The sequence below is a fragment of the Plectropomus leopardus genome, chromosome 14 (genome assembly GCF_026936395.1).
Source record: "Plectropomus leopardus strain MGB_pleo_1.0 chromosome 14, ASM2693639v1, whole genome shotgun sequence".
NCBI classification, from domain to species: Eukaryota; Metazoa; Chordata; class Actinopteri; order Perciformes; family Serranidae; genus Plectropomus; species Plectropomus leopardus.
The window spans coordinates 20,208,701-20,220,675 of record NC_142189.1 but is presented as its reverse complement, the minus strand read 5'-3'; the positions used below and the strand labels follow the sequence as shown (position 1 = coordinate 20,220,675).

Genomic DNA, 11,975 nt, shown 5'->3' with positions numbered 1-11,975 from the left:
CAGAGACGTGTTAGCAAAATAAACCAAATATTTTATTGAATTAGTGAAAAATAAAGACATGCCCATGGTCTGCAGCTGCTGGGGAGGAAAGGAACAAGTTAGACATACTTATGAGGGGAATTAAAAATACCACTAAAGCAGTTTATCTAAAAAGGCCTGAATACAAAATCTAAAAACACAAATTGAATAAAATGCAGTCCAACCTGAGCTTAACTACGGAATGTGAGCCAAGGCCACTTGCAACGTGTGACACAGTGAAGGCAAAGAATAATACAAAACAATGAGAAAAACCCAGTTGGTTTAATAACAAAATATATATAAACTTAACAAAACTATAAGGCTAACCAACATAAAAAGCCAAACAAAGTGCAAAACAATAGTTATAGTTAAATTGTAAACAAAACAAAACAAAACAGCAGTTTAACTGAAAGAAAAGAAAAGCAAAATGAATAGGGTTAACTATGCTGTCTAAAATGTGCACTGTGGGGCCCTACTCACCACCTCTGGTAAGGGGCATTTACACAGAATCACCAAAGATAAGCAGGACAACAGGGTATTCTTCAAGCAAAATGTGCTTTCAACAAAGAACAGGTTACTACATGTACAGGGAAACTGTTTGATTGTCCGTATGACGTTTAATCACCTACCTGTTACACCACATCCACCAGCCACAGCCAAGGAGGAAGCCAAATGACTGAGTTCTGCCAGCAAGGGCAGCATATAATCTGAGCTTGATTAGGGGAGTGGTTTGGGAGGAGGGAGACCTGCAGCTATTTCAACAGCGCTACATGATTACATTGACAAACTGGAAAAGAGGAGCACCTCACCACACTCGAATAAGATTTCTTTAAAAAAGAAAAGATAATTTGTCCCACATCATCCATTGAAACATTTTAATAATATTAAATTTAGGTGTCTGATAACCTTGGGAATCCTGGGTTAAATGTTACACCAGCATAATCATACCAGTGTATGAATGTGTGTGTGAACAGGTGAATGTCACTGGTAGTGTGAAAGCACCTTGAGTGGTCAAAATAAAAAAGACAGAAAAAAGGACTAGAGGAGCAAAGCACTATACGAGTGCATATCTAGGTCCATTTGAAGCTCTTAATGGCCTACATTGCAGCATTGCTGTCGTTCTATAATCCTTCACAAGCTCTCAGATCTTCTGTAATAAGATTCTGAAATTCTTAAATAGACACATTTATACACACACAGCTTTTGTTAAATATGCCCCAAAAATATGAATCACCTTTTTAAAAAATAAAAGAGATGTGGGCTCGGTGACCGTTTTTAAACAACAGCTGAAAACCTATTTATTTAGTCTGGCTTTTCATTCATGCAAATCTTCTAATAATTATCATTGCAGTTCTGTCACTTTCATTATTCCAACAAGCCCCTATAATTTTTTTTAACCTTTACTTTTTATATTTTTGCTTTTTACTTTTGTGTTGCATTTTTCTTTTTTATTGTGAAGCACTTTGAGCTGCATCCCTTGTATACAAGTGCTCTGGAAATAAAGTTGATTTTCATTTGAATTTTATATTCATTAAGAAATGTCTGAAATAAATCTAAATCATTTCACCACAGCACTAAGCACTATAGCGCTTGATTAAAGTATTTAACCCTTTGAAACCAAAGAAAATCTGCTTGATTTCTTTTAAAAACTTGGGAAGAGGGCAATGAGTAGTTAAAGAAGATATGACCTAAAAATGAGAAAGAAATTAGTGAACAGTAGAAGAAAATAACCTGAAAAGTGGAGAAAAATAATAAATAACTAAAAAAGAAAAAGATACAACTAAAAAAAAAGGGGGAAAAAACAAGGCAAACCGTACTTGGAAAGAGTGCTTAAAATGTAATAGATGTGTAATTTTAAATATGTAATTATGATAATTATAAATACAGTTTTCAATAGAATTTTTTTCTAGCCCCTTTAAGAAAAATAAATTTAATGTACCTATTTCTTGCAATTTGTGGAACATTTCTTACCAAGTTGCTGACTGCCTTTTCCCATTTTTTTTCTTTTTAAAAAACAGAAAATTCACCAATTTGCTCAGGGTCCAACACAAAAATAGTGCGTTTTAAGACTAACCAAAAGCACTTAATTAAGTGACTATATGACCAGTATATCTCAGATTAACACGTTTCGGAAAGCACCTAAACGCAGCATTTGTCACGCCTGAGATCATCCGCTGAGCGCGGCGCATGCGCAGAAGACGGAGGTCTGGGAGTGTCTGAGCGGCTCGTTGGACGTGAATCCAACCCGCAGTCTGAACCGGGAGCATCTGCTGCTGCTGCAGGAACAATGAACCGGCTCAGTAAGAACGGGATGATTCGGTGAGACGGAGATGAAGCGGACGTTTGGGGAGTGTCGAGGTGATGGGATTGTACAACAGCACTGATTTCTGCCGGATATCTGTGGTGTGAATGACCTCTAACGGTGCAGGGAATTAGTCATTTCTAATACTTTGTTGTCTGCAGAGTCAATCCTCTTAACGTGCCGTGATAACGTTACATTGGCGGGCTTGCTTGTTGAGGGACTTTAAAATGGGATACACGTCTAAAAGCTAAATTACCATAGTGTCTTAATTTATTTATTTACATGAATGTGTGATTGTTGAATGGCCTACAGTCTTCTAGGTCTGACCAAAGAGCTGCAAAGTCATTCTTTATCCCAAAAAGGATTTTCTTTTTATACTTCCCTGGTGAAATCATTGATGCTCCAACCACAGGGGTGAGTTTCATTACAGCAGATCACCTTTAAGACTCCACTGCATTGACATTTTATTGAGTTATTTGTGGTTCAAGCTGCTTGATGTCATGAGTCGGCCATCTGTTGTGGGAACATACTTAAACCTGCAAGCAGATTAACCAGTGAAAGGCCCAAGGCATCAGTCTAGACATTTTTTGTGCCTGGACTTTCTGTTGGAGGAGGGATGCTGAGGGCCACCGTGGACTCAGTAGAGCAGAGAGATGAGGAGCAGGAGGATGAAGGGGAGGAAGAGTTGAGGGATGGAGGGGTACCTTTCTATGTGAACAGAGGAGGCCTCCCGGTGGATGAGGAGACTTGGGAGAGGATGTGGCGCCATGTGGCTCGAATACATCCCACCGGTGAAACTTTGGGGAAGGAGATCCGGGGTGTCACTGACCTGCCCAAGGTAAGGTGTTTGAATAGTTGCAGCTGGTTATACATGGCAGGAGTAACAGGCGCACTTCACACTATGCAGGAGAAACTTGCAAATTGGGGAGAAACAATTTGCACTTATGTGTTGTGGGAAAATGTTGAGTTACAGTATTACTATGCAGTCTCACATGACTGATAAATGTGCCACTAAATTAAACTGAAATAAGGCTCGGGCGGTATCATGGTATAAAGCTATACCGGGGTACTGAGATATTGTGAAGGTATGTTTTTAAATACTATCATAAGTACAGGTGCTCCTTTTTCTATTTAACTCATTGTATTTAGTGCACAGCAGGCACCATCAGAGCTCAGTCTCTGGTCTCTACTGGTGGAACAGGCAGCTGAACTGACACCAGATCTAACTTGGTGAATTAAGGATTTATTTTGATTGTTGGAACAGTGGACTTATAACTAGATGGTTTGGGTGAGTTTTATTTTGTTTCTGTCAAGTTTGAATGAAGTGTGTTTCACGATGAGTTGGGAGAGACAATAACGTCTCGTCAGTACTCCTTGAACAAGAGAAAGTTGAATTCAAAATGTGTACAGTTGTGTTTCTCCATTTAATAAGGAAAATAGGTGTGAGAATATTACTTTTCTTAACATGTTGTGGGTTTCTATTGTGTATATGTTAGTCTGAAAAGCTGAAAGTTAGTAGCACATTTAGACTGTCACATATAGCCCGGTGAAATTTCATGAAGGTATGAAATATTACATACTGCCCAAGCCTTCTTAAAATACTCCACTTTTTATTACAGTAGTGTTTGTCCAGTCTGCCCTGCACAATACATTTGCATGCTGGAGATTTGACACAAAGAACAGTATTTTTGCATTCATTTCTTATGAGAGTAGTTAAAGAGCAGTTAAGATGATCTTTCCATTAGTGTGCTAAATAGAAAAGAGCACTGAGATCACACAATACCACATTCCCCAGCTTCCATGAATATTGGGATTGTACACTGATAATGCAGTTGTTTGGATGCTCTGTCCCGCAGATTCCAATACCGAGTGTGCCTACATACCAGCCAACCACCACTGTCCCACAGCGCCTGGAAGCCATACAGAAATACATCAGGGAATTGCAGTATCCTTTGACTAAGTTGGTATAACTGGCTGGTTGGTCAAGAGTAATTATCAAGTGTATTTAAACACATTTTGTTTTTGACAATATATTATTTCTAGTTGGAAAGATATATTTTGAACCTTCTTAAAGGGGAACACCACCTAAAATAAGAATTACAATATATTATTTCCGTGGCCAGCGTGTTCTGTTTTTACTGAGAGGTAAAAGAGAATTCACAAGTTCAAATTTCAGCTGCAACGCCCCCGAAAACATTGAAATGAAAATGTACCCATATACTCATCACATTCCCCTGGCTGCTCTCATTGTCATCATAACATATTTTCCAATTAATTGTCTATTAAGCAGCTCCAGACTTCATACCCTATGATATCACAAATTTGAGTTTTAGCACTCTAGTTTTTTGGATTTGGGAGAGTTGTTCATGTTCATTAATAATTTTTGACTGTCATAGACCATAGGAATAACATGCATGAATTTAAAAAATGGGCGAAGTTCCCCTTTAAATGTATGTACATAAAATGTACCTTTTCTTAATCCCACTGACCCACTGTTTTGGCACACTTTGATAAATATGGGACAAACATGAGAAAGTAGGCCGCTGTAGATACTCTATTCTATATTAAGCTTGATTTCCAGTCCGAGACACAATTCATCCATAATTAATCAACAACCTATGAATATCACAAAGCACTATAAATGCTTGTCTCTTGTACTCTCTCAAAGCATTTTGCTCTGTTATGGTTTGATCTTAACTGTCCTACAGGTACAATCACACGGGAACACAGTTTTTTGAAATTAAGAAGAGCCGGCCTCTTACTGCGTAAGCACATTTCATGTTTTATCCAAGACTGATCATCAGTGATAGACCCACAGATGTTTAAGGCTGCAGTCACATGATGTCAGTGATGATGTTTGTTGATTTCTAATGGTTTAGCCTGTGTTGTTACGGCCTCATGATTTGTGTGGATCAGCTGCAGGATTTTGTGAGTAGAAACTAACGTCAAGCAGCCGGAGGAGGCCTGGAACACTTTGACTGACCTTGCTTTATTTGATTTAGCCGTGCAAATTTTGTTTCCCCGGCTCATGGAAAATGTTTTTGTTCAAGACCAGTGTGTGTCATTTGTAGTCAACCATTAAACATGTTGCTGTCTTGTTCCATTGTTGTTAACAACAGGTTGATGGACATTGCTAAAGAGATGACGAGGGAGGCTCTGCCAATCAAATGCCTGGAGGCGGTGATCCTGGGGATGTATCTTTAAAGCTGCAGCTTATTTTACATGACACATTCATGCAATTATTTCTTCCAATTGTATTGTATGTTTGATTGCAATAGGGGCTGACAGATTTTTTTAAATATGCACTGGCCATATGTGATTTGTTAATTTTTTTTGGACGATTATTGTACATTTTCTTTCCAAGCCGCAGTTTCCTTGACCCACCTTCTTACAGTTACCTCACCAACAGCATGCCAGGTGTGGAGCGCTTCCCCCTCAGCTTTCAGTCTCAGTTCTCAGGGAACCACTTCCATCACATTGTGCTGGGAGTCCACAGCGGGGGACGCTTTGGTGCGCTGGGCATCAGCCGGAGGGAGGACCTCATGTTCAAGCCCCTGGAGTTCCGGACACTGATGGACTTGGTGCAAGAATACGAAGGAGCCTACAGGGGCTACTGGCACACCCTGCGCAAGGTCAGGATTGGCCAGTATGTGTCCCACGACCCTCACAGCGTGGAGCAGATAGAATGGAAACACTCGATAATAGACGTAGACAAGCTAACCAAGGAGGAGCTACGGAAGGAGCTGGAGAGACACACTCGAGACATGAGGCTCAAGGTACAACGGAGTGGTTTCTGCAAGAGTACAGAAGCAAATGACAAATGTTAAAAGTTTGCTGCTGACACCAGTACAAGCTAATGGTGCATACGCAGGACTTAAGACAGTGATGATAAACATAATGTGTCTCCAGCAGAGCGACTGCCCTTCTTATTAGATTTCTTTTGACGTGCTGCCTCTTCATGCACAGTGACACCGAGCTGACCCGTCGTTTGAGGAGCAATTTCTCTCAAACGATGCTCTCTCATCACCTCTGATGCTAACGTGATGAAGGCAGCCTTGATGCTGAGCTCTGTGTATAATAAAACTAATGTGATGGCTTGAATTTGCCCCGCTGTGCTTCATGCATGGCCGACTCAAGCCATTAATAGCTGATCTCTTACAGTGAGTGCTCCGCACAGTAAAAATAAAGACAGATTTAAGCTACTGATAAGGGAACTCACCTTGTGCAGCAAGGACATTACACATAGCTGACTCACTAAAGTGTGTTGTTGTAAAGTGATGCTTATTGACATGTTCTTGTGTGTGATTTTTTCGCAGATAGGAAAGCCTGCACCACCTTCTCCCACCAAAGACAGGAGAAACAGCATGGGTTCACCCCTCAGAGGACCAGGCAGCCCCATACGCAGGATCAGCCGTGTTGAGAGACGGTATGATTAATCATATGCTTCACTAAAAATAAGTCACCCTAGTCACTATTGCGAAAGGTTTTAGTCAAAAAATTCTGACTGTCTCATGATAAACAGCAAAGGAGAAGTACTTTATGAAATAGTCACAGTTTCCTATTTGGGACTGTTTGTTATTTATAAGAGAAGAGGGGGTAGTGCAAAACAGGGAAGGCACTTCAGATAATCTTTTAAGCACTGGGGAGGGAGTTATGTTTTTTGATTTGGCTTGGGGAAAAGATTTTCAACTTTAAATGGTTGTATTTTGTACTTATATTAAATACCACCAGAACCCCAAATCTGCCAGTGTGTTATCAAGGCGTATTTTCTTTAAACATCTCCAAAATCACACCATCTATCGCAGCCAAAAACTGTGAAATATGTTTGTTTATGGTGGAGGGCAGGTAATAGATTTTCACCCAGTCACTCAGGGAGACTCAAGGGAAAATATTTGTAGCTCTGGGGATGGTCAGGATATGAAAAAAACAAAAACTGTCCCTTAGAGAATAAAACTAACATATTTGTAATCTGCTTTGTTGCAGTCCCTCCGGAGAGAAGAAGGTTTTGGATCAAAAATCGACTGCAGACATGAATGGATACCAGATTCGAGTCTGATAAAAACTTTTTTAGCTTTCTAAGCTTGTAAAGTCACAAGGTACCACACACTTGTTTCACTCTAAGGCTCAATTCTTTGTACACTTCGGCCTATTCACAGGACACAATGCTGAATAGGTCACCAGCAACTTTTCCTGTCAAAACAAACGCCTCATTCAGCTTCAATTCATCTATGTTGTCCGAGGCTTTTTTCTGGAGCAGTTACTGTGTATAGTAATTGGTGCTGGCAATGTTCCCAAATTATATAAAGAAGGGGATAAAAGTGCGGTACTTTGTAAACATTTTTAAATAACTGCAGAATTTGGTGAACACAAGGAGAAATATGATTCCTCCCTGGTACTGGGCGAGACCTCCACTCAGTGTAAATGTGCTACTGGACATATCATATGTTTCTGTGGTGTTATTAGGTTCAACAAAAGCTCTTAAGGCTCGTCTGCAATCTGTATCGTCGTACTGTAAGTGTGCAAATACATGTAATGTAATTGTAAATCCACTTAGGCTCTGCTGGGCAGCAACTGCTTGTGTAGTGACTAGTTTGCAAACCACGACCCTCGTGCCTTGTATGAAAACTCAAAGAGACGACTTTTTTTATATCCAGCCCATCATTCTTGTCGTCTAACTAAACACAAAGCAGTGTGATCTCTGCTCTTCCAAAACACTGAAGGCAAACTTGCTTGGCTGTGTGACAGTTTTTTGACATCTAATATCCAGATGCTAGCACATTTAGCATGCTATTTACCTTATTGGGGACTGAGTATGGGATTGCATACATGATATACAAAAGTATATTTAAGTGTGAACGCATCTGTGGAGTGACCATATGAAAAACAGATTAGATTCAGCAGCCAGAATAACTTTAGGTTACAAAGGCAACCCCGGTTCTCTTTCATTCACTTGCTATCTCATTATGGGCTATGCCCCTATGTGTAGTCCTCAGTGAGATACCTCGCTCATGGTACCAGAGAAACAGGTTTATCTTTGTAACCTCAAATCATACTGGCTACTTAATCTAAAACTAGACAATTGTCAGGGTGACTAACAGCAACGCAGCTGACTGACCTTTTCTGCATTTAATGTGGATGTAAAGTACCGACAAGTCAGTTTAAATGTACTGTATCACTGCTTTATATATACATTGTTTCTAACTTTTATTTGTAGCAACTTTATCCAATGTTTAACTTGCCTTAAGTGGTGCAACTTCCACTTGAGTTAAGGTGTAAAGAAGACGTTTGTTTACAGCACTTTTATCTGCATTTTGTATTTTATTTTTTATTGGAAATTCTGTCATTTTATACTTACTTCAGTGTTGGTGATCACCAGTAGACCAATTTGCCACACTGTTTTGAATATGTTGCCACAGCCAACATTTTTACATGTACAGTAGATGTTGTCCATTTTCATTTCAGTGCTCTATAACACAATTGTTTTTTTTTTTTACCAAAAGACTGTTGATTTACAGGATCACAATAAAAAAATCAAAGTGGCAACACCATTTTCTTTTCTGATTCAGTTTTGTGATAATTCATGATTATGCATTTAATTGCCTTGTCCTTATTTAACCGGGCTTGGTCTAAAAAAATCCAGCGATTAATCAGTAAGTACTCTGTAATTAGTTGTCAGGCAGGCCCGGTGTCAGGCAGGGAATGGCGCCAGTTTTCTGCTGACCAATAGTTCAAACTGAGCACAGGGTGTCCTCAGTTGAAGGGCAGCTTTTGGCACCAAGGCAAATGATGACGAGAGCAGGCTTGGGAGATCTCTTAACACTTTCTGTTAGGTTTACACAAAGGAAACTTAATGCCAACAACTCCTTAAAAGGGAAGCCTCTGTGTGCAGCAAAACAGTGAATTAAAACAGTCGGTAAAGCCAAGTGGGAGACGTTGTTCACCTTCTAGATCTCAGAATATCTGGGAGGAGAAACAGTGCAGACAAAAGACAGACATTGTTTGCCGTAAGAATTCCATGTGTCATATTGTTTAGGTGCAGCCTGTGTTTGCTGCAGTCATAAATAATAGCTGTAGTGCACTGGCAGCATGTGTGCTCATGTTCAGGGATCCTGCCGTTTAATGGATCCCCAAGTGGATGGATGTAAGTCCAGCAATCAGTTGATAAGTCTTAATGGCAGCCGCATTCAATGAAACGCAGTCAGCAAGGAACCACTGTCATACATGGGCCAGTAATGTAACTCTGAAAGGCATGTGCATGTGTGGTAAAATCAGCTTGATGTTACATATACTTCTGTAAAACCATATACACGGTTCCCACATATTTTCACTGACAAAATTTCAAAACGTTTTATGACTTTTCAAGGACTCGTTCTAACATTTATCCCATTTAACACAATCTGAATTGTATAGTACATTTCACTCCAAATGTGTTGATATATAAATAAGTTTTAACCGTCTTCTATACTGTCTTACTTTAGCAGTTTCTTTTTATTTAATTCACAGATTCATTGACATAATACTAGACGGGTCGATCAGCTTCACCTTCTGTTTTTCAAAACAAAACACGGTCAGTATTCCTGTAGATATCGCAATGTACAGATATGGAAGGATAAAGTACACCTTATTAAGAGCTCATGATCTTTAAAAAAATTTAAAAAGGAAATCATCATTACATTTAATTCATGATGTTTAATTATTTATTTTATTGTATTTTACTGTGAAATGTTAATTTAGGGGTTTGGTTTTTTTTTTCCGCTTTTGTTATTGTTGATTTTATGCAGTTTTTAATTGTTTAAAAATGAACTAAAACTAAAAACTAAAATGTTCATTACATTATTATAGGCAGTCTGTGTACATAGAGTGGTTGAGCTCTCAGAGCGGGGAAGCTGAATCCAACAGTTTGGTTGGCTCACTGGTTGATTTGTTTTAAAGGGTTTAAGGGTTGCAAGTTGTAAGCAAATTCCTTAATCGATCACTGGTAACATAAAGAATCGATTAATTGATTATTCAGGCTCTAAAACAAATAAACAAACTAAAACAACAAAAAAACATAAAAACTTTGCTAACACTAACACTGCTTCCTCAGTCAAAGCTCACTTCAATGTTGCATGTTGCATATTCTCTGACAGCATTGCAGAGCCTATGAAACATAAAAAAGGAGAGGCCTAAAGATACAACACACATCAAATATAACTGAATCATGGGTCATTTTCCAATGTCACCGCTGTGCTCTTCCACATGCAACGATGGCTGTCTTTTCAAATGCTTCACGATTCAATCGATCGTCGCTCAATCGTTATTATCCCTACCCCTTGCCTTTTTACTACCATGCTCAACTTTCAAAGCAGTTAAAACAAAACCTGAGTGCGCACTGGTGCTCTGAGTGACAACTGAATGCCCCAGGCTGCCCAAGTCAATTGCTCAATCTGGAGCATAGGTATGGCACTTGAGGACTGACGACCCCACATTTCAAATCATGCTCGCATAACATATTTTTTTCCTTGCCCCACTTGAATTGCCTTATCCACCATCAGATTTAAATTCTATTCACATCATCATTAACATAATTTCAGCTAGCTGACATGCATGGAGTGAGACACGAAGAGAGAAAATGAAGTGATGGTTAACAAAACGTCCACATCAGAGCATATTGGGGCTATGTTACGTCAAAAGCTACAGAAAATAAATCTACCATTATCTTACACTACACGGGAGGTTATTTATGTTAGATTACTATGACAAATAATTTCAATACGCAAAACAAAATAAGACTTTTTGAAAAATTAAGGATTTTACTATTTCCATCACTTTTCCAGGTCTGTGAAACAAGATTGTCGAATTCCATGACTGTGTGAACCCTGAACATACGTGTGAGAGTAGTTAGATTTGTGCGAGTGAGCTCCTTAAAACACATTTGTTAATGTTGTGGCAGTAGCCTTGGTGAATTATGAAGAGTTAGAAGTCATGATGAAGATAAACAAATCCCTCTCCTCCCTTCCAGTAGATTCCAGATGTCAAACATCTTGTCCGGCAGTGTTTGTAAGATACAGAAACAGAAGGCATAATGACCTATTTTGGTAGAAAAAAAAATACTGACCTACTTCATTTACTTGCATGCATTTGATGCTGCAGGGGGGAAGAAGGACACATTTTGATTTGTCAACAAATTAAACTTTTCAAGTCATGCATAATTGTGTTATATAGTAAATATATTCAGAATGTGCACTGACAAGAATGAGTGAGGAGCGACTGCAAGACGTCCTACTGATGGTAACTGATGGTAATCACCTCTGCGGACATTTTATAGCCAACACATAATACAAAGCTCTCTTGCTGAGCCCCGTCATGCATGAACACTCAACTATCTGCATGAATTATTCAGTCATGCATCAACCAGACACACATGCATACACAGACATCTTCGTCCTGACAAACTGAGTGCCTCAGTGTAGTGGGATGGGAGGGGCAGAGCCAACATTCAGGTCACACTCTCAGCACTAGACAGAGCAGGATACACAGGGAGCCACACACCCGACTGGAGGACTGAATGCATTTAACAGTGCTACATTATAAATCCAGGGAAGAGCTATAAATGCCTGGAGGCAGACTTTGTGCTTTCTGTAATGGATTAAAGAGCGAAAATCACGACGGAGAC

General features: G+C 39.3%; 1 protein-coding gene across 1 annotated transcript; it reads left to right on the top strand.

Annotated features, from left to right (window-relative positions):
- Positions 1 to 2,212: 2,212 nt before the first annotated feature.
- Positions 2,213 to 8,868, top strand: vash1 (vasohibin 1). The gene is made up of 7 exons (XM_042501057.2): positions 2,213 to 3,158; positions 4,177 to 4,265; positions 5,029 to 5,085; positions 5,440 to 5,514; positions 5,715 to 6,096; positions 6,637 to 6,746; positions 7,304 to 8,868. Exons 1-7 carry the CDS (start codon positions 2,937 to 2,939, stop codon positions 7,374 to 7,376), a joined length of 1,008 nt encoding a protein of 335 aa, XP_042356991.1. The 5' UTR covers positions 2,213 to 2,936; the 3' UTR covers positions 7,377 to 8,868.
- The last annotated feature ends 3,107 nt before the right edge of the window (positions 8,869 to 11,975 follow it).

Excerpts from the sequence above, each read along its gene's own strand:
- vash1 (XM_042501057.2), top strand. The coding sequence starts at position 2,937 with ATGCTGAGGGCCACCGTGGACTCAGTAGAGCAGAGAGATGAGGAGCAG. Across the intron at positions 3,159-4,176 it reads GTGTCACTGACCTGCCCAAG|ATTCCAATACCGAGTGTGCC; the intron begins GTAAGGTGTTTG and ends TCTGTCCCGCAG. Across the intron at positions 5,515-5,714 it reads GAGGCGGTGATCCTGGGGAT|TTACCTCACCAACAGCATGC; the intron begins GTATCTTTAAAG and ends ACCTTCTTACAG.